Raw genomic sequence first — 27500 nt, forward strand, 5'->3', positions numbered from 1 at the left:
CCGCCGGGACCGTGGGCTCAAAGTCAAGCCCGGGGTCAAGACCCCCTTTTCATTCCCATACCCCTTGTCTGCGGCTGAAGGCCACGAAACCTCTAACGAAAAAGAGTACAACTCTTAGCGGTGGATCACTCGGCTCGTGCGTCGATGAAGAAATGGGTGATGCCTGTGAGCCTGCCCGTGCAAAGGGAGCCATCCCTTCAACAGGGGACCCCTTAGGTAAGGGAAACCGGGGATGGATAAATCATAGTGAGCCCTCACCTCCACGCGGTCCCGCTGGAAACGTACTCACCCGAGTACGGCAAAGAGGGTAAACCTATGGGTTGGCCCGGTCAACCAACTCATTAGCCGGACCACAAACTAAACTTATGATGTACGATAAAGGAAGCAACGGCCAGGACCACCCTTCTGGCTTATTAAAATGGGTGACCGCCGGGTTAGGAGCTGGACTCGGAACGGTACGGCGAAGCAGCGCCACACCTGGGTTGGAGGCTGTATCCAGGATGTCATTGCGAACCGGCCTCCCTAGTGGGCGGTGGGACAAACTCACTAGTGTCAAGGATGTCCCGGTTAAGAAGGTGAGCATAGGCACGATGACTATGCATAGGTATCGGATGGCGACTCCGAAGACCAACTCAATAAGTACGCAGACCTCAAGCCATGACTGGATCCCTGCTCGCAGAAGGGGGTTTTCCAGTATCCGGCCTGAGGTACCTCATGTGGTAATCGAATCAATGACCTTTGAAAACTCGACAATGAGGGTAGAGCTCGATGAGGTCGTGCTGATACCACAGCCTGCTATAGCTGAAGGGGGGGACAACGAGTTAGAAATGGCGGTACTGGGGGGTAATGGACCACCCTACGGACAAGGATCAGATGAAGAAGCCAATATCGAGTCCCCCCCCCCGGTTGTTGGATCTACTGAACACACTCCACAGGGGGGGGATATGGAGCCAGTATTAATGGAAGATGCAGGACCGGCACCCATTATAGGACAAGGTCCGGGAAACGATGCGACTCTGGTGTCCCCCCTAAGAGAAGGACATCCCACTGACGAGCAGGCAAGCACAAGGTCCCCTAGTGCCCTTGGGCAGAGTGACACACAGGCCACTCTTGGCCCTTTAGGAATCGAAGTTCTCTTACCCGACCCAGATCCGAGTTGTCCGGTGTGCGGAATGCAGGTTGGCAAAGTGGGTATGCTTGGTAAGCACTTCGCTGCCCGCCACGCCAAGGTAGCGGTCCTGTACAAGTGTCGGAGGTGCGGTCGAACCAACACAAACAGTCACTCTATCTCCTGCCACGTCCCTAAATGCAAGGGAGTGGAGGATGCGCCCCAAAGTGACCTAGAGTTCGCTTGTCGACTCTGTACTGCACGGTTCGGATCAGGAATGGGTTTGACCCAACACCAAAGGCACACACACCAGGCTGAGTGGAATATGGCAAAGATAGAGAAACTCAGGGCGATGAACAAAGGGTACAAGGGGACGAAATTGTGGAGTGTGGAGGAGGTTGAAGCCCTAACCAAGCTTGTTGCGAAATATGCGGACGAACAAAATGCACAAGCAAACGTGCTCATAGCCAATGAGCTGGGAACCGGTAAATCGGCAGAGCAGGTGAGGAGTAAACGAAGGCTCCTGCGGAACGAGTTGGCCTGCAATGGCCTTGATGCTGCGGAGGTCGAGGATGGAGATATCCCGACTCCGCAGGCAACACTGATCATTCCACGGTCCCCACCCAACACAGTCCGGACAAGGCTAAGGGAAGCTCTAGATGGCGTGGGAGACACAGAGGGTGAGAATGAGATGAGGGCCATTGCGGATCTAGTTAGGGACGTTGATCTGCAACCCGGGAGGATCGAGTCTTTGGCGTCAGAACTTATCCAGAGGTTAGGGAAGTGTGGTACTCCAACACTGACGGGCGATGACCGACAAGGCAACCGAGTAGTAAAGGGCTGGGAGAGGCCAAGCTTGCCGCTCTGGTACTAGATGGCGTAGAGAAGGCTGAGTGTACCCTGCCTATCGATATGGTTGATGCAGCTTTCCGATCCAGATGGGAGTCAACAGGGGGCTTCCTAGGGCTTGGTAACTTTCGGTCAACAGAAGGTGCGGACAATGGAGAGTTTTACCACCCAATCCTGAGTTTGAAGTGCCTGGGTCTCGGCCTATGCGAGATACGGCGTTCAAAGTTTCACCCAGGGCGGGCTCTATCTCCGGCCCCCTGGGGTGCATCGTCTCTGGGCTGGCGGCGTCTGACAGGGGGCCACGGGGTCTATCAGCGACCCGAGTTTGAAGTGCCTGGGTCTCGGCCTCGGCGAGATACGGCCGTTCAAAGTTTCACCCAGGGCGGGCTCTATCTCCGGCCCCCTGGGGTGCATCGGCTCTGGGCTGGCGGCGTCTGACAGGGGGCCACGGGGTCTATCAGCGACCCGAGTTTGAAGTGCCTGGGTCTCGGCCTCGGCGAGATACGGCCGTTCAAAGTTTCACCCAGGGCGGGCTCTATCTCCGGCCCCCTGGGGTGCATCGGCTCTGGGCTGGCGGCGTCTGACAGGGGGCCACGGGGTCTATCAGCGACCCGAGTTTGAAGTGCCTGGGTCTCGGCCTCGGCGAGATACGGCCGTTCAAAGTTTCTCCCAGGGCGGGCTCTATCTCCGGCCCCCTGGGGTGCACCGGCTCTGGGCTGGCGGCGTCTGACAGGGGGCCACGGGGTCTATCAGCGACCCGAGTTTGAAGTGCCTGGGTCTCGGCCTCGGCGAGATACGGCCGTTCAAAGTGTCTCCCAGGGCGGGCTCTATCTCCGGCCCTCTGGGGTGTTTAATGTAAATGTGTTGCGATTAAAAGTGCGCCAAGCAAAAAACAGCTGGTTTGCCAATGATTTTGTTTTAGGCTGCAGTTCTTTCTGCCCCAAGGAAAGTAGAATCCGCTGAATGAAGTCAAACGTGTATCCCAGCGACTTTGGGTAACTCAGGTGCAATGCATATATTAGTCCGAACAGAAGGCACATTGCTTCAGGAAGATCATGTAGATTGTCCATCTCTAATTTTCCCTCGATTACGATTCCAATCGAAGAGGGAGACCCATCTTGTCCCATCTTCAACTATCACAATCCCCACTGGCACATAAAGAATTGAGCTGTGATCATCAGACACCTAGTGAAAAAACATTAACAAATTAAAATTAATTCACATACATGCAAGCTCATTTACATTTCAAAAAGGTGCAACTTAAAGGGTTAGTTCACCAAAAAATGAAAATTCTGTCAGTAATTACCCACCCTTTGTTCCAACCCAGTAATACATCATCGGAACACAAATTAAAATATTTTTGATGATCTGAGTTGTCTCACTCCTCCATAGGCTTCTCTGTAATTTAAACTTGCCAGCCCAGAAAGTTTGTAAAGACATGTTAAAATAGTCCAAGTGACCACAGTGGCTCAACATGAAGTTTATCAAGCGTAGCGTTACGTTATGTAACAGTGCAGCGCCTCTGGGTTGTACATCAGAACGGAGGCTCACGCTGGTCATGTGTGTGATGCTGGCCAATAGTGAGCCTATGTTCTGACATACAACCCAGAAGTGCTGAACTGTTACACTACTTGAACTCACTCAGAGAAACAAAGAGGAAAAATAATAGTTGAATAAAGATGTTATTTTGTTTGTTTTTTTGCGCACAAAAAGTATTCTCATCGCTTGATAAACTTCAGGTTGAGGCACTGTAGTCACTTTGACTATTTTAATAATGTTTTTAACTTTCTGGGCCGGCAAGTTACAATTACAATAGCAACCTATGGAGGAGTGAGACAGCTCTCAGATTTCATCAAAAATATCTTTATTTATGTTCCGAAGATGAACAAAAGTATTACAGGTTTGGAACAACATGAGGGTGAGTAATTACTGACAGAATTTTCATTTTTTATTACACATTCACACGATCTCTCACAAACACTGCATCAATATCAATCTAAAAGGGTTGGTTCACCCAAAATTAAAAATTTTGTCATTAATTACTGACCCTTGTGTCGTTGCACATCTGAAAGACTTACGTTCATCTTCGGAACATAATTTAAAATATTTTTAATGAAACCCATGAGGTTTCAGTCACTCCATACTAGAGATCCAATGCAATTACCACTTTCAAGGTCCAAAAAGGTATGAAAGACATCATTAAAGTAATCCACGTGATTCCAGTGGTTTAACCTCAATTTTATTAAGCTACACAAGTAATCTGTTTGTGCAAAAAAAAAAAAAAAAAAAGTACAACTTTACAAAATATAATCATTTAATCATATAAACATTTTCAAAATTACACTGGTAAATTATGTTTTTTTTTTGCACAAACATAGCACTCGTTTTGCTTCATAAAATTGAGGTTAAACCACTGGAGTACAGTAGTACAGAGTACTGTAACAAAGTCTTTCCTATCGTCCTTGAAAGTGTAGTTGTGTTGGATGTCAATGGAGGGACAGAAAGTTACAGAATATAATTAAAAAAAAATCTATTGTGTCTTGAAGATGGAATGAAACAAGGCTGAGTCAATGAATTACAGAATTTTCATTTTTTGAGTGAATTAACCCTTTAGATTGATACAGTGTGTGTGAATGACAGAGATTGTGAATGTGTGAGTGTGTATAGAGGGTGAGAGGGTGTCTTTTGGACATTTTCTCCTTGGAACACTTACCAAACACGTCTTAAAGAAAGCAGGAGAGTCATCTCCAAACCAAAGGGGTAGTCCTTGAAGCACCAAAGTTCAGTTGGCTCTGATAGCTTGTGTGGAAAAAATAAAATTTTATTAAATCCAACCACTTGATAATAATACATTATAACAGCCTTTAAACATTTAATCAGAGATCAACTATGAAGTCTATATTGCAGTTTATACAGTTTTCAAATCAATCTACTATTTTCTAAGATATATCTAGGATAAATTATTGGGACTTCTAACTAACCTTTGTTGCTTTCAGAAGGTTCATCAAGAGCTGACCAGCAACTCCCTTTCTGGCTCTGAAAATTTCCAAGAGGCATGTACTATGTTGGTCAAGGGTCTCGTAAAATTCTTACCAGCAATCCTTTTCAACTCCACGTAGACCTGAAAAAAATTAGGAAGGGGAAAGTAACGACATGCATGCATGGTGTGCTTGATTATTTTTTAAGATATCATCAAGTTAATTCCAGTCAAAGGTACAAAAATGTGTTGACCTGAAAAGAAAAGGTTAATTATTTATTTACTTACATTTAAAAGGATTTTTCATTCATGAATAAAAATTTGCTGTCAATTTACTCAGACTCAGGCCATCCAAGATGTGGGCGACTTTATTTAGCAGAACATTAAAGAAGATTTTTTAGCTGAAACTGTTGTCTTTGGCTATTCATATGAAATGAAACGATAGGTCTATGCAAGCAACATTATTTATAACATTATTACCTTTAACTTGTACAAACAGTCCTGAGTGTATTTTCTACAGTCTGGTGTGAGTGTAAAGAAACACTGAGTAATCTATTTGCACACTGAAATATTTTCAATGCACTGTACTGTCCATTGCACTAGTGTAAATTATGTTCATAGTTCTGCCTATAGTATACATAAACTTTTACATAATCCATCTGTATAGTATGTTCATAGTACACCTACCTATATATCATGCTTATAGTATTTAAAATCTGTAAATTATGTCCATAATACTTATCTGTATAGTTATTGTACATTTTATAGACCTTGTATATTCTGTACTTACTGCTTATTGCACTTCTGGTTAGATGCTAACTGCATTTCGTTGCCTTGTACCTTACATGTGCAGTGACAAAGTTGAATCTAATCTAATCTAAAAATATATCAAACTTTGGGAATATGTGAAAACTCAATCTTCCCAATTTGAGATCATGAATGTGAACAATCTTACTTTTTTTATACAGGTTGCAGCATCAAGGATAGTAGCAAGTACCATTTTGCACATCCTGCTAGTTGTAAAAAAAAAAACACACATCAGGGCGCTTGCGCTCCAGGCTGTCAGGAGGAGATGGGTCTGTTGTGTTGTTCATCAAAATGATACTTGCTGCTATCATTGATGCTGCAACCTGTTTAAAAAAGTAAAATAGCATTCACATGCATGATCTCAAATCGGGAAGATTGATAGATTCCCAAAATTTGATATAAGTTACATCTTTAAGCTTGTGTTCCAGACTGTAGTAAACAAATTCAGCTTTGTTTGCAGAGGCTGTGGATTAAAGGTAATGATGTTTAGTTTATTGCATAGACCTAACTTATCATTTCATATAATTTCATTCCACATAACTATTAAATAATAATATCTCTGTAAATGTGTCGCAGGCGGGGAAAGGTCTGCGGTTTTTAGTGAATATACCGGCCAAAGAAATTCTTAAAACGATTAACGTTAGGCATAAGTCAGTATTTACGCGGCAGCCCAACTTTACACCAAATAAAAGAAACGTCCTTTCACAAATTACACAAAGAGACATTGCAGTGTCTGGAAATAGATTTTTCTCGAAGTTCCAGCCGCAATATCACGCTTAGGCCTATTGTAAACAACAGCGCTAGTCTGTAAAACATTGGCTATGTTTGGAAGTTAGGGGATTTTAAATTAAACGCATTTATACCTTGTCCATTTGTATAAAAAAATAAAACCTTTAACAGACAATAAAGCAAAATTTACCAGCGTAACGTTACTCCTGTGGCCTCGACTCTTCCCCCTCCTCGTCTGCTTCATAACCACCAGGAAAACGGGAAATTCAGATGTTCTTACACAAACGTGTTTATAACTGGAAAATACTCAAAGGCAACTAAGCAAAATGTAAATATATATTTTACCATTATTCTACCTACCAGCGTACTCTGGGTCTTTCACGACGACTCTCTTCCCGCCTGCTTTAACGCCTGTCTTGGCTGCTTGTGCAGCTGCCAGCTGGCCCGCTGCCAGAGTAAAACGGTAAAGTATTTTCACCATGCAAATAACATGACAATAAAACGTATAAGGAAATAAAAAACAATGTGTGTATATTTATGCGTTGCGCTTAAATCTTTACTTACCTATTTAACTTTAAACTTTATTATTTATTTCTTCTTTCAGGTGGTCCTTCAAATGACTGTGACCTGCAGTCAGTGCTCCGTCTTCAGCAAATTCGACAAAAAATTCCCGCCTTGTGTTATATTGGCCAATCGGCGCTGTTGTCAAGGCAGAATTTCAAGCGCGACCAATCATTTTTAAACAGAGACGTAGCGAATAATTTAAATAAATGGAAATTCTGAGTTTATAACACTTAAAATCTTAATTCAAAAGATTTTTACTGCCAATGAGTAATTTAAACACACCTGTTTAAGTTTTGATGGCAAAACTTGGTGTTATAAGTAATGTGAAGTTATGTTAACTTGATTTCTTTATTAATTACAACATTAGGGTTTACAGTGTGTAGTTGAGATGGAATACTGAATGTTCTAAAAATGAATAAGTTAACAGATTCAAATTCAATTCATCCCGACTTACATATGATACTAAAATATGGCTGTAAATATTGTTCTTTGAACAAGTAACAAGATACACTCATGTAAGTTTACATATCAAACTGTGTGCATTCTAAATTCATTTATTTCTAAATGTCAAACTTGGTCAAAACAAGTGCAATAACCTCCTCTAGGGGGTGGTAAACTGCACAATCTCTGTAATGTTCTGCAAGCTTTTCCTCAATTGTTCCATTTCAATAACTTTTGTTGTGCTATATTTCTGTGAATAAAACCAACATCTAAATGTTCTTTTATAATCCAGTAATAAGACACACCCCTTATACTTCATAATTTTTTTTATACATTTCACAAGTTAAGCTTTTAGATTTTAAATTGCTCTTTCTTTTGCACTTTGCAGACGTCCCTATCCTGAAAACTATTAGAACACTGCATGTTTCTTGTCATTGTGCTAAATCATTACAGTACTATTGAAGATTTCCTAGGCTGAATCTCTGACAAATGTCAAACGTTGAACAAACTTTATATCAGTCAGACCACTGATTTGTCAAACCTGCTGTCCTGAAGTCTGTGTTTTGCTGACTATTTTGTAGTAAGTGATGAATATACTTAGGGGAAATGTATTGGAGTAAAAGTATAAATTGTAATTAGGAAATGTAGTGAAGTAAAAGTAAAAATAAAAATTGAGTAAAGTACAAATAGTCCCAAAACTACTTAAGTAAAGTAACAAAGTATTTTTTTACTTTGTTACATTACACCACTGGTTACAAAATACTAAAACGTACTAAATAAATAATTAAATTAAATTAAATTAAATTGACTCTTTCAAGATGATTGAATTTAAAATGTCTAAATACATCATAGTGGCTTGCAGGAAGAAAAAATAAAAATAAAACCTAATGAAACTGTCAGTGTAAAGGGCAAACTCACCATAGTCAGATGGCTTCTTTCTTTAGAAAGAAGTAATTCTTCATTTTTACTGTTATTTTGTTTGCACAAATGCATCAAACTATTTTTGTTTAGATGCATAATCAATAATAATGTTATATTTATTTGAGTTAGGAACATTAGTTTGCCTTATTTAAAAGGGTGGTGTTGGCGCAGTGGATAAGACACATGCCTTTGGCGTGCGAGACCCGGGTTCGAATCCACTGTGTGACACCAATGTGTCCCTGAGCAAGACACTTAACCCCTAGTTGCTCCAGCGGCGTGCGACCTCTGACATATATAGCAATTGTAAGTCGCTTTGGATAAAAGCGTCAGATAAATGTACAATGTACAAAAGAATCAGGCTAAAAAGTACAAATAAATACAATACATCAATAATAAATAAATGAAAAAATGATCAAAACTAAATACATGAACTAAAAATAATTAATACTTCAATAATAAATAAATTTAGTAAAAATTTAAAAATAATAATAATAATATTAAAACGAGTGAATTGTAAATCAATCAATCATCTAACTTTGAGGATGGCCAGACTTCACCTTCGCTGTCCTGAAGAGGGAGCTGTTTTTCAGATCACTCTGTTTGTGTTTACCATGTGCATTAGGGAAGTGTAACACAAACAACTGAACACACACATACATACTCTACCTAATATCTAGTGTGAGAAACAGGTAGTGCGAGTTGAGGTTGAAGCAGGCAGTCATGAGAATCATCACGTCCATCAGTTTCTCAGGTATGATCTGTCATTATGTATTCAATGAGAATGTCACTTTTTGCTATTCACTGTACTTGATTTCATTGATAAACACCAAAATTCATCATGCTAAATCTGAAATGGCCTCTGTCAGTAGTTCTTGGTCTCTCAGCACTGTGGCTGATGGAGAACTCGCTGGCTGTTAACATCACTGGATCTGTGGGAAGCAACATCTCAGTCTCCTGCAGCTATCCTGAAACCTACCAGAACAACAGCAAGTACTTCTGCCAGATGAACGGCTCGTTTGCTCCAGGAGCTCTTCAGTGTGTTCACATCAGTCAACCAGAGACGAGGTCTGAACGAGGGAGACTTGCTCTTCTGGACGACACCAGCGCTCATGTTCTTACAGCAAACATCTCTACACTGGCTCCAGAAGACTCAGGAAAGTACCAGTGTGGAGTAGATATCGCTCTGCTGCCGGATTTCACCTCAGAGATCTGGATAACAGTTACCAAAGGTGAGATACACAACCGCTGAATAATGTCCTTAATAATGCACACTAATTGACATTTAATTTTACTGTTTTCAAAGAAAAAAAAAAAGCTTTGTGTTTATTCATTTATTTACAACAAAGAACAGTGGTTTTGTCCAAAAAGACACTATTATATGAAAATTGTGCTGAAGTCATTTTGGAAATTGTACAATGAAAAAAAAGTCATTTAAATGAGTGATGCTATGAAATTGGACAAACATTCGATCATGAAATGATACCTTAAAAATATCCCCAAAAATAAGTAAATAAATATAAATAATAAAGTTAAACAAATTAATTAACATGTAAAAAAAAAAAAAGAAAGAAAAACACCAAAGATGGGGTGAGCACTACGAGTGAAAAATAAAATAAAATAACATGGTTATTTTTGCCAGAAATTTTTTTCGATTGTACTGTAATTTCAGAGGCGGATTTACTTGTGTGTGTGCATGCAGAAAACCAGAAAATCAGAGCCATACAATTTAAAAACACACGAACACCAAAAACTGCAACCTTACATGAAAGTAACTGAAAATACAACTGAAAGAAAATACAAAAAAAATTCCTTTATGATTGGAATTGGTGAGGTTTACTTCTACAGCTGAATGAACTTGTAATATTTATGAGAAATTCCTTCAATGTTTAGTTATTCAGCTCTCCAGTGTGATGTCTACACATAATAAATATATTTTTTGCATTTCAAGTTTATCAGTTTGTATGAATGACGCAGGAAGTCTGTTAGGAATAAAAAATACATTCTGTTCTCCATTTAAAGTTGTTTTAAACAGCTGCGTTTAGATTCTTCTTGTGGTTTAGAAGACTTACTGTCAGCTGAGCCATGATACAACGGACAATTATTATTTTATAAACAGATTTGTTACACAGCTTTATTGAAATAATATAGTGAAACCTAAAACCTTCATGACGACCGAATAAATTAATAAATGAGTAAATAAATAAAACCTCCATGTCCATTTGTCACAAAGCCATGTTATGATTATAAGTGAGATGTCTATCTGTTTGGCATCATAAACACTGACGCATAACAGTTATGGGGATTTCTGCGGAGTCTCATATTGGTTTCAGATGGGATGTGATACAGCATGGTCTTCCTCTTACGTGTCTTGCAATGAGTCAGTGTGAGAAGTGAACTCACACACTCACACATATGGGGATACATGAATACCAGGCGAGGTTTCATATATGAGGATGAACTACACACCTTTCACTTTTGTTTTCTGTGCAGAACATCCAGAAGAGGAAACCACAGACCTGTTCACGGAAGAGCCTCCTGGTGAGATTATGAAACAAACACACACACTCACAGAGAGAGAAGATTATGAAACACACACACACACACAGAGAGAGATCATGCAGTTGTGATTTTTCAGGCAAGTCATTGTCGCCTTTGCATCGACAGAGTCTTACTCAAGGTTCATGATGATGGTGGCTTTGATGTGTGTTGGCGCCCTGTTTTTCGTGTGTTTGTTCGGTCTGTTTCAAGTCCTCAAGCACAACAGCCGGCGTAATTCAGGTGAGCAGATCTCTGGATCATCTCAAGCATTTAGTGATTTATTTGAAACCACATGATCTACAGTTCAACACATGCTAATATGTCACATCTAGTACAGAAAATCACTTGGACTTTACCTTAACTTTCACATTCTGTTGAAGCTCATGATACTTTAATGGGAAAATTGTAACATGACTGATATAATGACACAATATACACAATTTAATTATAAAGCAGCAAATGAGAAATAACGGCATTTTAAATAATTGACAACAATATGTAAATAAATAAAAATAAACAAGAACAACAATATACGATAATATAAAGTTATTATGACCTATTTAAGAAAAATCAATCACTTCAATCTTTATTTGTTCTGATCAGGTTTTGTTCTCCACTGCACCAGGACTATATCAAACCCAGTGGTGGTGAGTTCATGAACCTCTACAGCTTATCATACTGTTATCAACATATCAATATCTGATTAACATGATCATATGTATTTCTTTCATATAGGATGGCCACCAGATAACAAACCGTGACCTTCCAGACTTACCCAAAGTGAAAAGTGAAAAAGAGGAACTTTATAGACCCACAGTCCCAGATGATACAAACGCAGAACCGGCTGATTACATTGATGTTGTTTCAGCACAAACAACAGATCAGATCTACACAGAACTGGACAGCAATAGACAAAGTAAAGTGTATCAGAGTCTCACAGCTGATTCTGTTCAAGAGTCGATCTATCACACTCTTGATCAGACTAAGACTGAACACAGAATCCACAGCCAATCAGAATCCTAGTTTCCTCTGAACTTTATATGCTGCTTTCACAAAACCAACTTAGGATGGTATTTTACATATTAAATAAATAAAGAAATCATGCTCATATGTCTCAGATATAGATTTGTGAAGCTGAGACTGCCTAATAAACTAAAATTATAACTCTTACTATTCTTATCACCTTTTTCTGCTCTGCATTTTCAACTATTTTGTTTTTTGTCTTGCTCTCCAGTAAAAATATTGAAACATCCAGTTTCTCTGAAAGCAAATTTTCTTAGCTTTTACTTAACATTAATTAATCTTTAAAAATTCAAGCAACTGGACCAATTTGCTTCACATTCCTTTTAAACACTTTCAATAGTCAAAACTTACAATATAATAAAGAATAATATAGCATGTTTCTGTGTAAACAAGTGTAATATGGAAAATACTACAACTGGTTAATTTTTTTTGTCATTTTTATATGGTGAAAAGTTGACAATGACAGAGAAGTTGGTCATATTGAGAAAGTTCAGTGAAATGCATTTGAAACTAGCTACAGTCTTAAGTTTGGTTGAAGATTGGTCCTAAATAGTAACAAGGAAGTGAGACAAATACTGCCAGACAGATTAAATGTTATTCTCTGCACACACTAGAATCAATTAAACATGTGGAAAGCAAGAGTCTTTTGTTTCTGCATCTGTATAGGTGAGTTATAGTGATCATTTTACAACAAAACAGCAGCATCTTGATCTCAGACTCTTAACTGCTTAAGTGTCAGCATCAGTGCTGGGGAAACTGTCTATAAAACACTAGCTTATCAAGCTTGGCAAAGGCTGGTCCTCATTCAAGTTAATCAAAAGGTAAATCTACAAATGACATAATCTACTAATAAACGTATGACTTTTATTGCTATAATTTATTGAACAAAAAATGAGGTTCTAATTTAAGGTGATACACTTGTTGCGACTGCTAGGGGTCAGCCGTAACAGGAAAGGGAAGAGAGTCTCAGAACCAGAGAGATGTTGAATAACTATAATTTATTTACAAGTTGGGGCATAGCATCAGGGCCAGACAAGGCCAAAATAACAATCAAAAATCCTCTTTGTTAACCATCTACACTTCCTAAATCGAAATTAAAGAAACCAAGATAAATAAAATACAATTTCAACTTACCTGACTCCCTAAACCCAAACAATGTGAAAAGAGACATCAAAATAAAATGCCGTCTAACCCCCTACGTCCCTCAATTTAACAAAAATTAACAAAATGTTTACAAGATATATATACAAGTTAACAGCAAACAATTTACAGTCTGTATCCAAAATTGTAGTCAATCAGGCTTGGGTCAAGTTAACCAGGAATATCACAGAATGGAGGCAAAAAAAACAAAACAATACAACAGAATTATCACAGATCACAATCTTATACACCAACACACTATCGCTCTGGTAAGACACTCAAAAATGTAAATAAAAACAACAATAACAAGGCAAACAGCAAACTATTGAGTCACACGCGATGGCACAATCATGGCCTCGATTGAGTGTTTGGGGCAGTCCTTATATCCGAGTCAGGTGAAGAGGAGAACCAATAAATTATCTCCAGGAACCACCCATCTGAAACAAACATACACAGAGAGAACACAAGAGGGCAGAATGGAAACAACCAACAAATGACTTGGGCTTATAACACACTTAACACCATTTGAACAGATCTATTTACTCGAAATATTGCCATTAAAATAGATTAATCTCTTTATTTTAAAATTAAATTATTATTATTATTATTATTATTACATCATTAAATATGCATGCAATTATATGAACATTTAAATATTATAATATTAATTTGTATTGTATTGCGTCAAAAATACTTAAAATCTTTTTTGTTTGGATATGTATATTCCGAACAAACCGATTCAGTAAAAAAACTGATTCATATGACAAAAAAATAAATAAAAATAAATCCAGCTATTTTCACATCAGTTTGCTTTGCTGTAAACTGTATATAGTGCAATTAAAATTTATTTTGTTTAATTATTAACTATTTTCACAGAGGAAACTTTACATATACTCCAGTGCTACTTATGACGTGTTTTCTTGTCCAGGGTCACACATACTGTAACACGTGTATTGCCCATTGTTAATTAATGCATTAACTGACATTAACTAATTGAAACTTATTGTATAATGTTACCAAATGTCCTCAGTTTGTTATGTGTTGAGTTCATCAATAAAGAAAAATCATGGATTTGTTGTCTTGAATAAATAAATGTCTCTGGTCGAAAATGTAGATGTTATTTAGCAGTATTGAGACTAATTTTTATGGTATAGAAATGTGTGTGAGTTTAGTGTGAGTACAGGTCATGTTACGTCACTATTGTGTCACTGCAGATGTCTCAAGAGGATGGCGAGACAAAAAGAGAAGTAAATACTTTGTCTGACCATGCAGGAGGAAGGAGTCTTTTCAGCATGTGGATTTTTTTAGGTTTCCTCTCCCACATCTCAACGGGTGAGTTATCGTTCACTTACTCTTTGTAAGAAAATTAATATCTAAAGACTGAGGCATGATGACATTTAATATGAATGATATTTGTACTGACTTGTGCTATATATTCAGTTGATCATGTGATATCATATCCTGTCTGACTCTTCATTTCTAGTGGGGTCTCTGAATCTTCAAACTGCTCCAGTGAGAGAAAACGTCACAATTCATTGTTCTCATTTTACTAGCTGGTGGAAACGTCAAGTACTTCTGCAGAGACTCTTGTGTGGGTGATAATATTCTCATTCAGTCTGAGACAGGACAGAATCCGACTCGCACAGATAGATTCACATTGTTTGATGAAGGATCAGACTTCACCGTGACCATCACTGACCTCCGGTTAACAGACTCTGGCACTTACATCTGCGCAGTAGACAGATTTTTTAAAGACACTTACAACTATGTAACTCTACATGTGATTAAGGGTAAGTTATGCACGGAATACATTTCATAAGTTATTTTAGTAAGTTTTATGGGTTGTTGTTTCATATCAGCCATATAAGCTAATGGATAGTTGGAGCTGGATTGATGGTGTTTGTGGCACACAGTGTTCTGGAGTGGTAGGAAGCACTTGCATTATTAGTGAAGTGACATACTTTTTTCTGTAAAAAACAAAAGAAAAAGAAAAACAAATAGTTATGATTAGAGGAGTTGAAATGACCTTTTAGAGGCTGAACATATTTCTGGGAATATGAACTTATAGATAACCATTAATGAAGTATTCCTGTAAAGTTTGCTCATGGTTTAATTTCCAGACAAAATATATTAAAGCATTCATTTTTTATTTATATTTTTTAATGAAATTTTAATTCAAACAACCAGAAAATTACTTTGTGGAATTAAAGTCATTTTACTCCAACTTTATTGAGTAAAGCTGCTTTGAAACGGTGAAGAAAAAAAATATATATATACATGTGTGTGTGTCTGTGCATGTGATTGACTAGTAGTGTTAATCAATCTTACAGTTCAGACTTGTTGAGAGTCATAACTCTGTGTTTCTTAAATATGTGGAAATATTAGAATTCTGGATTACGATAACCAACAACAGGAAACATACATCAACATTTTCCTTTTAACAGCATATTTATGTATTTATGTTTATTTCATCACATCAACACCACATTTTCCCCATTTTTTTTCCCACTAATATTTATATTTTTCACAGTTTCTACATTAACACCTGTTCCAAAATGTGCATCCTTACCTCCTGCAAGAAGAACAACTACAGACATAACCGGTAATTGCCATCCATCCCAATACATTATTCTGTTCATTTAACCCAATTCCAACCTAATCCATCCATCCCGATCAACTTTACTTCATATTTCTTCACCATTGCATCACTGCTGTGTCCATCCCTAATCAATCTAACCCATCCCTTTCCCAATCCATCCTGTGCTAATCCATTCTTCCAAATCCATCCCCACCCCAATCAATCAAAACATCTAACCCAATCCATCCAACCTATATCCACATCCCAATCAATCTATTCTATATTTATTTTAAGAGAAGATATAGCAGACATAAAAGTTTGTGATCTATCACAACTCATCCTGCTGTACCATCACAAACCACAGGAGGGGAACATGACACAACCCATCTCGAAATCACGTTTATTCTTTATAAATGTATTTTTAGAGAATAAAAGAACATCAGTGATGAAGCGGTCAGCTGTCAACATTACATCAAAAGCTGTGAGCAGATAAGCACTGTTTGGTAAATGAGATTTTCCCAGTTTGTGTGTGTGGGTGTGTGTATGTGTCAGATAGGAAGGAAAGAAATGTTTAATTCGAGTGCTGGTTTCTGTCCTCAGATCCTATGGTTCATGTCAGTGCTACTCTGCAGGAAAGAGGTGCTTGCTAGAAAAAAATTATGTCTACATTAATATTTTTTATACAGTGCAAGTCAGCTAAGTGTCCTTCAGATTATAAATCAGTACATATGGCATTTCCACACAGTCAGTTACAGGGCATTTAAAGGGGAGGTTGGTAATTTTTAGATACTGAACTACTTTCACATCCTGTTATCGTGCAGAAGTAAGCCATACATGGTCTTACATCTTTCAAATGATCAAAATGTGCACTTTTCCAAGTTGGAGAACTGTTAATAGACAAAGGCGTAAACACATAAGAGTAAATATTATTAAAAAAATAAAATAAATCTTTAATCACAATTATGAAAAGTGAATTTAAAGAAATGTAATGTGATGCTCTCTGCAAACACTATGCAAATACTCCACATGACCCCATGAAAGCATAATAACAAATTGCATTAAATAGATCTTTTCTGATATTGTTTTGATATGCTGTCAATATATCATCATGCAGTGACGAATTTGGTAAGAAAAACGGGAAGGGGAAGAAGTTAAGCATTGCGCCATATACATGTCAGCACAGAAGACAAAAAAAAAGTCTGTTTTTACGGGTTTAATTTAGTCAAAAGTGTCATTAATCCTCATCATGTGGAGCTTTCTTCTTCTCTGGTCCTGCACGCATATCGGTGAGTTCTCCTGCGTGTGACAATTTAACACATCTCTAATTTTCCACTTCAATCAGCAGACAGGATTTCTTAATACAGCAAATGTGATAATCCTGGCTAATGACATTTTGTTTTCAGCTGTTGTTGTTGCTCATACTCCAATTGTTGGACACAGAGGTGAGCGGCTTGACATCAGATGCAGCTATGAATCTGGATATGAATCAAAGTCAAAGTATTTTTGTAAAGGAGGGTGCATCTTTGGATTTAAAGACATCATTATTAAATCAGGATCTCCAGCTGAAGACGAGAGATTCTCTCTGACTGAAGACACGACGGCCAGAGTTTTCACCGTCAGCATCACTGACCTGAGAACAGAGGATACAGGACGATACTGGTGTGGTGTGGAGAGGAATTTACTTACTACTGATGTCTATTCAGAGATTATGTTGCTGGTTAAAGAGGGTAAGAGATTAATTTCTAAAAATGGAATGTTTTGTTGGGGAGAGATTGACCGCACATTAGTTTCCATGAATACTTTCTTCAGAATCATCCAAGAAGGATTTGATATTTTTTTGTGTATTTGAGTTCCAAAGTCAAAAAAAAAATGAAACCAATCAGGGTCAATTTGAGACCCAACACAAACATGTCATTGCATTGTGCTCATGTATAACTGAACTACAGTATAGTCCGTCTGTATTTTTCACTTTAGATGAGAGGTCAACAGCATTTCCAACCATCAATCTGTTTTTAATAACAAGCACAAGTGTTTCATCAGCTCCTCTGAGTCCTCAAACACTGTTAGCACAGACATCTGCACCTGACTCAGGTAAACATCTCTCTACATCTCAGAAACTCACTGCTCGTGTTTCTCTCAGATAAACATCATCATTTCATTCTGAGAACCGACCGAGTGGTTTATTTGATCTGTGTTTTTTTTAGATTCATTTGTCATCATCATCATCATAACTGCAGTAGGTTTGCTTTTGCTCCTGATCTCTGCTGTATTCCTTGTTGTGGCTGTACGAAAGAAAAAGCAGACTTGTGGTAATATTTTTTAACAATATAAATGAAAGAATGCATGAATAAAATCTAAAAGTATGAATTTTTTCCAGTGAATTCAGATCAGTCTTATTTTAATGTCATTGAAATATTATTGGATTTATTATTATTTTGATATAGTTTCTATTTTTGTATTTTCAATTTGTATATATAAATATATATATATATATGATAAATTGAAAATTGACAGTAGACATTCTTTCAACTACTGGTCTGAAAAAAACTGCTGACACAGTGAGATAATGTTTGGATGCAGGCTAAAATGAAGAACTGAATTCAGTTACTGAAAACAGCATTCATCTATCACAGGTCTGGTTTCCTTCTTTACTGAAGAGCTTCATGTAATTACAAGAAAAGCAGAAGAAGTAAGTCAGGATCCTCTTTATTTAAGATTTCTTCTGAAGTAAATGTCAAGGTTTACTTTTTTGCTTAATTCTTCCTTATTCCGGTTTATAGAATGCTTACGAGAAAGGAAACCCAGCAGTGTTCTTAAACTCACGCACAGCTCAAAGTGATGACGTTTCTGCTGCAAACGATTTTCACAGGCCTGCAAACACAGAAACAGTCGACACAGACCTCGACTACATGAATGTTGCTGCTGCTGAGAGAAACGCTGTGGATCCAGATCAGATCTACACAGAACTGAACTCCAGCAGACAGAGTGATGTTTATCAGAGTCTCAGAACTGATTCTGTTCAAGAGGAGTCCATCTATCACAGTATTGGTCAAACACTGGACTGAACACTGAAGCCTCAAAAACAATCAAACAATGGTAACAGTAGTCTTAAATAATCTTGTAGGTCTAATACATGTAAAAGAGTGTAAATATGATACATTTATCACTGTCTTAAACTCAGGCTAAACATGCTGTAAAGATTGTTTACCTGTATTGTTCTGAATATAAAAACAATAATAATATTTTTTTTTCTTGTAAATACATCTGAAATAAAATGGGGTCATCTTAAATTCAGGGTCTAGACTTTTACATGTCAATATTATGCCTGCAACAATAGCTGGCATCAAAAACAAATGTGTGACACACCCAGGACATTTTTTTTGTGTGTAAGAAAGCAAAAATAACGAATTTATTCAACAATTTATCTTCTCCGCGTCACCCTAGCTCCATTTCGGAGAGAATCCACAGAAAGTAAACAGTATATGCTTATTTGCGACAGCTGCACCACACAGCCTATTTTTAAAAAGTTTCTGCGTTTCTGGACATTGATAATGGTAATTAAATTGCTGTCTTTGGGAGGGTCAGAGAGCTCTCGGGATGCATCAAAAAATATCTTAAATTGTATAAATAGTCTTATGGGTTTCGAACGACATGAGAGTAAGTAATTAATGACATAATTTTCATTTTTGAGTGAACTAACCCTTTAAGGACAGTTACAAATGAAGTTTACCATTATGATCCTCTGAATACACACTACACATTTCATTCAGACTGCGAGACCATACACCTGCCGATTGTAGTATCATTTTCACAGTGAGTCGAGATCTCGCAGATAATCACAAGATCAAGCTTTACTTGTGAAGAAAAAAACAAAAACAAATGGAGGGCAATCAATGTCTTCAGCTTGTTCTTTTGGAGTAAGTTTTGTTTTACAGGAAGAAAAAAAAAACAAGAGAAAATACACATATGATCTTTCTAAATACTCCACTGTTGTGGCATGTTTGTGGCTGGTGAGGTTCAGCTAGTTGGTGAAGCTTGCCGGCTTTCAGTGGCTATCAGGGGTATCACGTCAGAGGCAGCCTGATCAAAAGTCAAAAACATCAAACATGATAAACATTTACAGTTTGGGATTGTGCGGGTGCTGACACGATCAGAAGCAATAAAATAACCGTAATGACACCACACACAATGCTTTTTTTGCAGATGTTAGCATATACTCTGATTTCGTCACTGTGTTATATTTAATTATTCATGAGAGGTCAGGAGTGGAGTGAGCTGGTGAAACCCGTGGCTGCACTGAAAAAATAAATAAATAAATAAAACAATTTTCGTTTGGCATTAAAGACCAAGTTTTACTTTGGTACTTGTATTCAGGCAGAAAGGAATAGGTTTCATGAAGTATGTGTTTTTCAATAATAAATAAATAAATTAAAGATTTGTAGTATATGCAAATTTGTCATGTCTATATGTAGCATTCTGTAAAATGGCTGCACTGCAAGGAAACTGCTTGTGGTCAGTGTACAGCGGAAAACTTTAGAGCTGATTTCCTGGTTACCACCGAGATGCACGTTCACACAACCCCCCTCAACATCATACACACATACAGACAATACATGCTGGCTCAATTGTTTGACCTTCATCATGCAACGAGCATCAACTATTCAATCAACAGTTTCTTAACAGTTCACTGATTGATGAGCGATTTGGAAATACCTACTCGACCTTCACAAGAAAACTAGTGTGACTGCAAGAATGAGCTTCTCGCGAAAGGCTTGTGTGTTTCTACTGATGTGTAAGCTCTAATCTTTAGTTCTAATTTACTGTTTAAAGATGAATTCTTTAATGCAAATGTTTACCAATATTTATTGTTATATGTTGTATTTCAACAGTGTTCTGTGCTGAAATCAAGTGTATCATTAGTGACATATAACATCAGTCAAGCTTACATCAGCTGATTCACGTCATGCTTATAAAAGTTATTTTCACATTTTTTCCCTGATTACCCTCCTCCATCCCCAGCTCCTCCTTTCGTCCACATTCAGGAGCTGGCCTTCTGATATTCCTTCTTAAAAATTTATGATATCTGCTATAAATTTACATTACTTATTTGCCAATATGGTCCAGACAGAATTGTGCTGATGTATATGTGTGTGTGTGTGTGTGTGTGTGTGTGTGTGTGTGTGTGTGTGTGTGTGCAGTGAGCAGTTCACAGTGTGTGGATATTACAGTGACAGGAACAGAGGGAGAACAAGCACTCATTACGTGTCCTTATGCTAAAGGATATGAAAAAGCTTTCAAAGGCTTTTACAAAGGAAATTACAAAGATTATGATCTTATACTAAAATCTAATGGAGGAGAGATCTCAGTCCATGGCAGATTCTCTCTGCGGGACGATGGCAAGCTGAGATCATTGACAGTGACCATCAGAAACCTGAGGATGGAAGATGCAGGACCGTACATCTGTCGTGCTGGATATGGATACCTTAAACAAATCCATCTGAATATTATCAGAGGTGTGGTGTAAATGAGTAAACAACAATCTATTCAACATGATCTCATGAGAATACGTGTGTATTTTTACTTTAAGTGTGGTTCTACCACATGTACATTTACTTACGTTTTCATGCACATAAAAACATACAACCTTGACGTATTTATAGCAGTAAAACGTACAAATACTTGCGTATTAGCAGCTAAAAAACGTACTGTGCTTTATGCTGGGATCAATGGTCATTTTATTAATGTATTTGAATGGTGTGATGATTCTCATTGTTTTCAGCTCCACAGAGGCCAAGACCAGTCCAGATCTATACTTCCACCATTCCTCCAGGTACTAGATATCCATTACTACATATTAAATACAGTTTCAGTATAACAGCACAATCTATATTTCCCTTCAGATCAAACTCAGAGCTCACTTTCAACCACGCTGCCATGGTTGAGCACATCAGACTTCAATCCTCAATCCAGCAGCTTCACGGTCACAGATCATCACATCTCCTCATCAGCTCAGATCAGCTGCTGCCCTTCCTCTCTCAGTAACTTTCCTTTCATATGCTTTATGTCTGTATGATGTCAATTGATTTCTTCATCTGACTGATATTTTTGCTTTTATGGACACTCTCTAAATCCCCAAGCGAGTTGGTGGTTCTCACATTATCACAGCTGGACTTTTGCTTCTATTGGTTCGGATGTCTACCTGTGTGGGCTTGCTGTGGATTAATGTGTCTATACTGAACTTAAACATAATGATACACTTCCTACTAGCTTCTATCCTTAAAGCAGAACTGGTATCTGTTTAAAGACACTCATGACTGTTGTGGTAATGCTGGTTTGCTGCGGCTCAAGAGGTCTGTTCATCAGAGCTCAGGCAATTACATCCCTTCTTCATCTTCCCTCATCTCGGTCCTTAATTCCTGATCTTTAATTACTGAGAGAAGAACAAAAGTCTTTCACTCTTGAGTTGTCTTTAGTAATTTATTATCACTGGCCTGTTCAGAGAGGAATTCCTGTGCTGTGGTGACTACAAGCTTTCTCTCTGAAACTTGGTACACACTGGACGATGGTCTCCTATTTAATCAGCTGACCCAAGCAGGGTCAGCACCAAGCACATACAAGGGTTGTCTGAAAAGTATTCAGACATTTTTATTGTTTGCATATTTTGTGTTTGCTTTTGTTTCAAAGTGCTTTGAGAAAGTAACTCAAAGGTGCCATACAAAATAAATGTGTTTTATTATTATTATCATTAGCATGATAAATATGCTGCTATTTCTTGTGTAAATATCTTTCATTTAATTATGTGAACCAACTGAGTGGTTTATGTTGTGTTTTGTATTTTCAGGTTCATTCATCATCATCATCACTGCAGTAGCACTGGTTTTGCTCCTGATGTGTGCTGTTTTGCTTGTTGTGGCTGTATGGAGAAGGAAGAAAAAGACTTGTGGTAATAATACATAAATAAAATCTACATTTCTGATGTGTCCCCGGTGAATTCAGACATGTCTTCTTAATAGACTCTATAACAGAAAATATAAACTGTGCAAAATGATTTTTGTGTAGGTGTAAGGTGTAATTAAAGCAAAAGTTATTGGAGTATGTTTACAAGTAAATTCTGTTTGAGTCTTTCTACTTAAAAATTGCATATTCAATTAAATGTGTTCAATCCAGTTCAGAGTTCTTGAAATCAGTTCTGATCATTCAGAACAATGATAAATAAAACATTTTTTCTTTGTCTTCAGAATTATTTTAGTCAGACTAAACAAAACATTTGAGACTGTGGTGCTGGATTCAAGTTAGCGTGGAAGTTTTAAGAGTAATGTAATCTTCATCTATTACAGGTTTGGTCTCCTCTTCTGCTGAAGGGCTTCATCTGACAGAAAACAGAAGAAAGGAGGTGAGTCAGGATCATCTTCACTTAGCATTTAGATAAATAACTGTGTCATGAACTTTAGTTCTTCTCAAGTCAGGGTTTACATCATTGCTCGATGATGACGAATTGAATCATTTCCTTTTTCCATTAGAATGCTTATGTGAAAAGGAAATCAAGCTGTGTTCTCAAATCTACACACAGCTCAACGTGATGATGGTTTTGTATTGAACAAATTTCACAGACCTGCAAACACAGAAACAGTCGACACAGACCTCGACTACATGAATGTTGCTGCTGCTGAGAGAAACGCTGTGGATCCAGATCAGATCTACACAGAACTGAACTCCAGCAGACAGAGTGACGTTTATCAGAGTCTCAGAACTGATTCTGTTCAAGAGGAGTCCATCTATCACAGTATTGGTCAAACACTGGACTGAACACTGAAGCCTCAAAAACAAAATATCAAAACTTTTTTTTTTTTTTTTTTTTTTTTTACTTTTATTGAATATGAATATTGCATAAACTTTAAAATGGTACAGTAGTCTTAAATAATCTTGTAGGTCTAATAAATGCTGAATGTATGTAAATACGATCACTTTATCTGTAAACATGTTCACTAATTAGGGACTGTCTGATGACATCACAAGAAAACAATATGTCTCAAACCTTCTTCGTGGCTTTCCTGAGCTGAAATATTTGTAAATGATACATACTTTGTAAGGAAAGACGTTGAGTGTTCATCAAGGGAAACGATCTGATTCTGATTAGATTTTGGTCAATCCGATCAAATTGGGTCAATTTGTGAAAGTGGGTAGTTCAACAGTAAAAAAAAAGGATTCTAAAATTGGATAACATTCACATTTTGGATCTGTATCAAACTGCCAGTATGTGTTTTTCAAGACCTTTCAGTAAGATTGAGAAACCGTTGATAAAAGCAATACAACTTTAAAACAAATTATCAGGAAAATGCGATTTGTATCATTCAATGAGTTGAGGATTTATATTTTTATTTTGCTCTTGACTCATTTAACTATTCTAGAAGCAGACATTAGGCAACCTATAATAATCCATAAATACTGCCCAAAATAGCTTTCAGTATCAAACAAAAATAATCATTATACATCTTCAGGCCATTGATCACTGTATATTAATCATCAGAGATGAACCACTTCAAAGTAGTTTTTAGTTGCATCCCTCAAATGATCAGAGGTTTTAATGAACCAACAAAAGAAGAAGAAGGAGAAGAAGTCGTGGCCTAATGGTAAGAGAGTCGGACTCCCAATCGAAAGGTTGTGAGTTTGAGTCCCGGGCCGGCAGGAATTGTGGGTGGGGGGAGTGCATGTACAGTTCTCTCTCCACCTTCAATACCACGACTTAGGTGCCCTTGAGCATGGCATCGAACCCCCAACTGCTCCCCGGGCGCCGCAGCATAAATGGCTGCCCACTGCTCTGGGTGTGTGCTCACAGTGTGTGTGTGTGTTCACTGCTCTGTGTGTGCATTTTGGATGGGTTAAATGCAGAGCACAAATTCTGAGTATGGGTCACCATACTTGGCTGAATGTCACTTCACTTCACTCAGAATGGGCTGTTTGTGCTGTTTTATTACCACATCTGCATCATACTGATGTCATTTTGAAGAATCAGCACAAAAGTAAGATACACCTTATACTGGAGAGAAAAACATGGGATTTCCAAATCTTTCTCATCCAGATTAAACTATTTGAATAAGTAGGTGTAGGTGCTAATGGGCTTGTGCTAACCAGCTAAACTTTGACCACCTAATAAGAACAAGGTAGGTTTGACAAATTACTTTTAATTGTGTTGCAAGATGTATGGAGATGCTACACAATAAATATGCTTGTAGCAGCAGCTTTTATCTAGAACACAGACACAAACCACAGAAACTACAGAAATCAGTGAGTCTTCTGTAGTCCACTGTTGATATGAAAATAAAAAGCTTTTAATTCATAATTTAAATGCCTTTAAATGATTACCAGTCTTAATGAAGTCTAAACAAGACTCTGTATCAGTTTGTTTTTCTTTTTTCTTCTTTTTCTTTTTCTGGAGCCCAATAGTTATTAATATGTTGCTTTGGCTCATTTCACATGTTGTCCATCAGAGGTCAGTGTGGAGAGGAGTTATTCACTGATAATGTGTTTACTCTCATTGAAGAAAATGAGCTTGTTACCTCCAGCACTGAAGGACACACAGAAGTGTTACACTTTTCTTTTAGCAGCAGTTATGTTTTCTCACCGGTGTAAAGCAGCAGAGCTATTAACACTTCAATGTTGAGAAAAAGAGATCTAAAATATTAGACTCAGTTCATGCAGTGTCCCTGTGTGTAAAGATTTCCAATGATTTCATGGAAATGATTTCAGTTCATGCAGTGTCCCTGTGTGTAAAGATTTCCAATTCCCCGATGGGGAATTGTTTAATTTGGACTTCTCTGTGCATGCTCTTTGAGGTGGTGACCATAGACCTCCATTATTTGAGTCACAGACAAGAACGGTTTGACCTTAAAAATATCAAAATGGAAAATACTGCGGAAACAAAGACACCTACATCTTGGATGTCCTTGAGGTAAGCTAAAACATACCAAAATTTAATTTGAAAGTGAACTATCCCTTTAATTGTTGTGTACTTATACTCATGACATTCCACAGACACAATGTACGAAATGTATGACATTACTCACAGAGCATATTTTAGCACCATAAGAGTTTATTTGTAGTCCAAAAGAAGTGTGTGACACATCTGCTGGACAGAGGTGGGTAGAGTACCCAAAAACTGTACTCAAGTAAAAGTAAAAGTACTAGTCTTGAATAGTTACTTGAGTAAGAGTAAAAGAGTATCGGATAAAAAATCTACTCAAGTAGTTAGTTACTAGTTACTTTGGGTCATATATACTGAGCCTATTTTTATTTAGATATATAGATAAAATGTATGTAATGTATGTGTGCATGTATAAATTTATATATTTCATCAGCCTTTACTCCAATTTATGTAATTTATTATAAAACCCTGTCTGTTTACTTAAGTAACAGATATAGGTGTCATGGCATAACATATTTTTAATACGACTGACTTTATATTAAATGTGTATTTAACATTGAAAGTTAATGTGATATAAATATTGCTACTAATCTTTCATTGTTCAGAAAGAGAGCAAATAACATTTACATTATTAAAGATCATTTTCACTGACAGTCTAGATTTCAATCACTCTCAGAAACTCCCATTAAAATCACTGAAACTGTTAACACTGTGAAATCAATATCTTAATTAAAGATTCGTACACACATCTGCACTTTGTTGTTTCTGACGAGAGAATTCGCCAGAAAGAGGTATTCAGTCAGCGAGCGAGTGAAGGAAGGACCGGCATTTTAGCGATGACTCATCTGAACACCTCTGATTGGCCAATGCTTTAATAAGCTCAAAAGAATCATGTGTGATTGGTTATAATGCGCAGCTCTGTTAAAACGCGTCTGTCTCTGGCTCAGCGCCAGCAAGCGATCACAGATCTGAATTTAGCAGCTGGACTTGCTGAACGTACTCGCACCGGTGTGATTGTATTAAAATTAATAAAATCTTAATCGGCTATTTTTTGTCTTTTGGAAGCTGCATTCAACTTGACTCCCCTCTGTTATAAGCCACACACGTACAACAAACTAATGTCACAGTGGTATCGTGTACTGTAATCGAATGTAGCCCAAGTTATTACCAGTTAAACAGTAGACAGCACACGCGGTGTTCATCTAATAAGGATCTCCATCGCTAGCAAATAATAGCCTTTGCAGATTTGCTTTCAATTCAGTGCAGTTCCAGCCACGTTTTCAACGCTCTTTCTGTTCTTAAACGTTACAACTCCAAATGTGAACCACTTCAGACGATCAGTGCGTGCAGCAGGGAACTGAACGACTCATTCAAACTGATTCATGAACCAATTCACTCGTTTGCCAATTGGTTTGATCAAGCCTTTGAACAGAATTGACTCAAAAGAATGAATCATTCACGAATGGGCATCGCTCATTGCCCAGAGAAAAGTAGACGGCGCGTTTGGATCAAACTGAAGCAGTTATAACATTTATTGCATTAAGATAAAGTAACGAGAGGAGCGTCGCTCACAGTAACGAAGTAAAATTACAGATTTTCCCCAAAAAATTTACTCAAGTAAGAGTATAAAGTACCCATCTTTAAATATACTCCGAAAAGTATTAGTTACCCCAAAAAATTACTCAAGTAAATGTAACTCGTTACTACCCACCTCTGCTGCTGGATTGACAAATAAACTTTTTCAGTGTTCAAATGTGCTCTGTGAGTAATGTACATATGTCACACTTTTGAAATGTGAGAGTCATATAGATATTTCCGGAGTGTTAAATTTGACTTGAATTGAGTTCATTGTACATTGGCTTTTTTGCTGCAGCTGCCACTGAGATGCTAATACTAACAATAA

At 37.7% G+C, this 27500-nt stretch overlaps 3 protein-coding genes and 2 long non-coding RNA genes across 6 annotated transcripts; 4 read left to right on the plus strand and 1 right to left on the minus strand.

The window, feature by feature from the left end:
* Positions 1-2853: 2853 nt before the first annotated feature.
* LOC132143220 (uncharacterized) lies at positions 2854-6721 on the minus strand. Its single transcript, XR_009434225.1, has 4 exons — positions 6661-6721; positions 4939-5078; positions 4671-4756; positions 2854-3142 (listed from the first exon to the last, which is right to left on the minus strand). It is a non-coding gene; the product is annotated as an uncharacterized LOC132143220 (long non-coding RNA).
* A 2229-nt stretch (positions 6722-8950) lies between these two features.
* On the plus strand, positions 8951-12102 carry LOC132143221 (uncharacterized). 2 transcript variants are annotated; one of them, XM_059553357.1, is made up of 6 exons: positions 8951-9147; positions 9263-9625; positions 10887-10934; positions 11061-11174; positions 11538-11581; positions 11670-12102. In XM_059553357.1, exons 1-6 carry the CDS (start codon positions 9117-9119, stop codon positions 11955-11957), a joined length of 888 nt encoding a protein of 295 aa, XP_059409340.1. In that variant the 5' UTR covers positions 8951-9116; the 3' UTR covers positions 11958-12102. The 2 variants fall into 2 exon arrangements, with proteins under 2 accessions (XP_059409340.1, XP_059409341.1); XM_059553358.1 differs by having other exon boundaries at positions 9266-9625.
* A 2244-nt stretch (positions 12103-14346) lies between these two features.
* Positions 14347-15047, plus strand: LOC132144131 (uncharacterized). The gene is made up of 3 exons (XR_009434322.1): positions 14347-14429; positions 14581-14634; positions 14728-15047. It is a non-coding gene; the product is annotated as an uncharacterized LOC132144131 (long non-coding RNA).
* Positions 15048-16678: 1631 nt separating this feature from the next.
* LOC132144124 (protein CD300H-like) lies at positions 16679-18978 on the plus strand. Its single transcript, XM_059554883.1, has 6 exons — positions 16679-16961; positions 17079-17402; positions 17650-17766; positions 17880-17984; positions 18309-18364; positions 18456-18978. Exons 1-6 carry the CDS (start codon positions 16922-16924, stop codon positions 18738-18740), a joined length of 927 nt encoding a protein of 308 aa, XP_059410866.1. The 5' UTR covers positions 16679-16921; the 3' UTR covers positions 18741-18978.
* Positions 18979-20878: 1900 nt separating this feature from the next.
* Positions 20879-23481, plus strand: LOC132144275 (uncharacterized). The gene is made up of 5 exons (XM_059555054.1): positions 20879-21188; positions 21455-21505; positions 21576-21713; positions 22517-22618; positions 23246-23481. Exons 1-5 carry the CDS (start codon positions 21113-21115, stop codon positions 23479-23481), a joined length of 603 nt encoding a protein of 200 aa, XP_059411037.1. The 5' UTR covers positions 20879-21112.
* The last annotated feature ends 4019 nt before the right edge of the window (positions 23482-27500 follow it).

This window comes from Carassius carassius, chromosome 7 (genome assembly GCF_963082965.1).
Source record: "Carassius carassius chromosome 7, fCarCar2.1, whole genome shotgun sequence".
Classification (NCBI taxonomy): domain Eukaryota; kingdom Metazoa; phylum Chordata; class Actinopteri; order Cypriniformes; family Cyprinidae; genus Carassius; species Carassius carassius.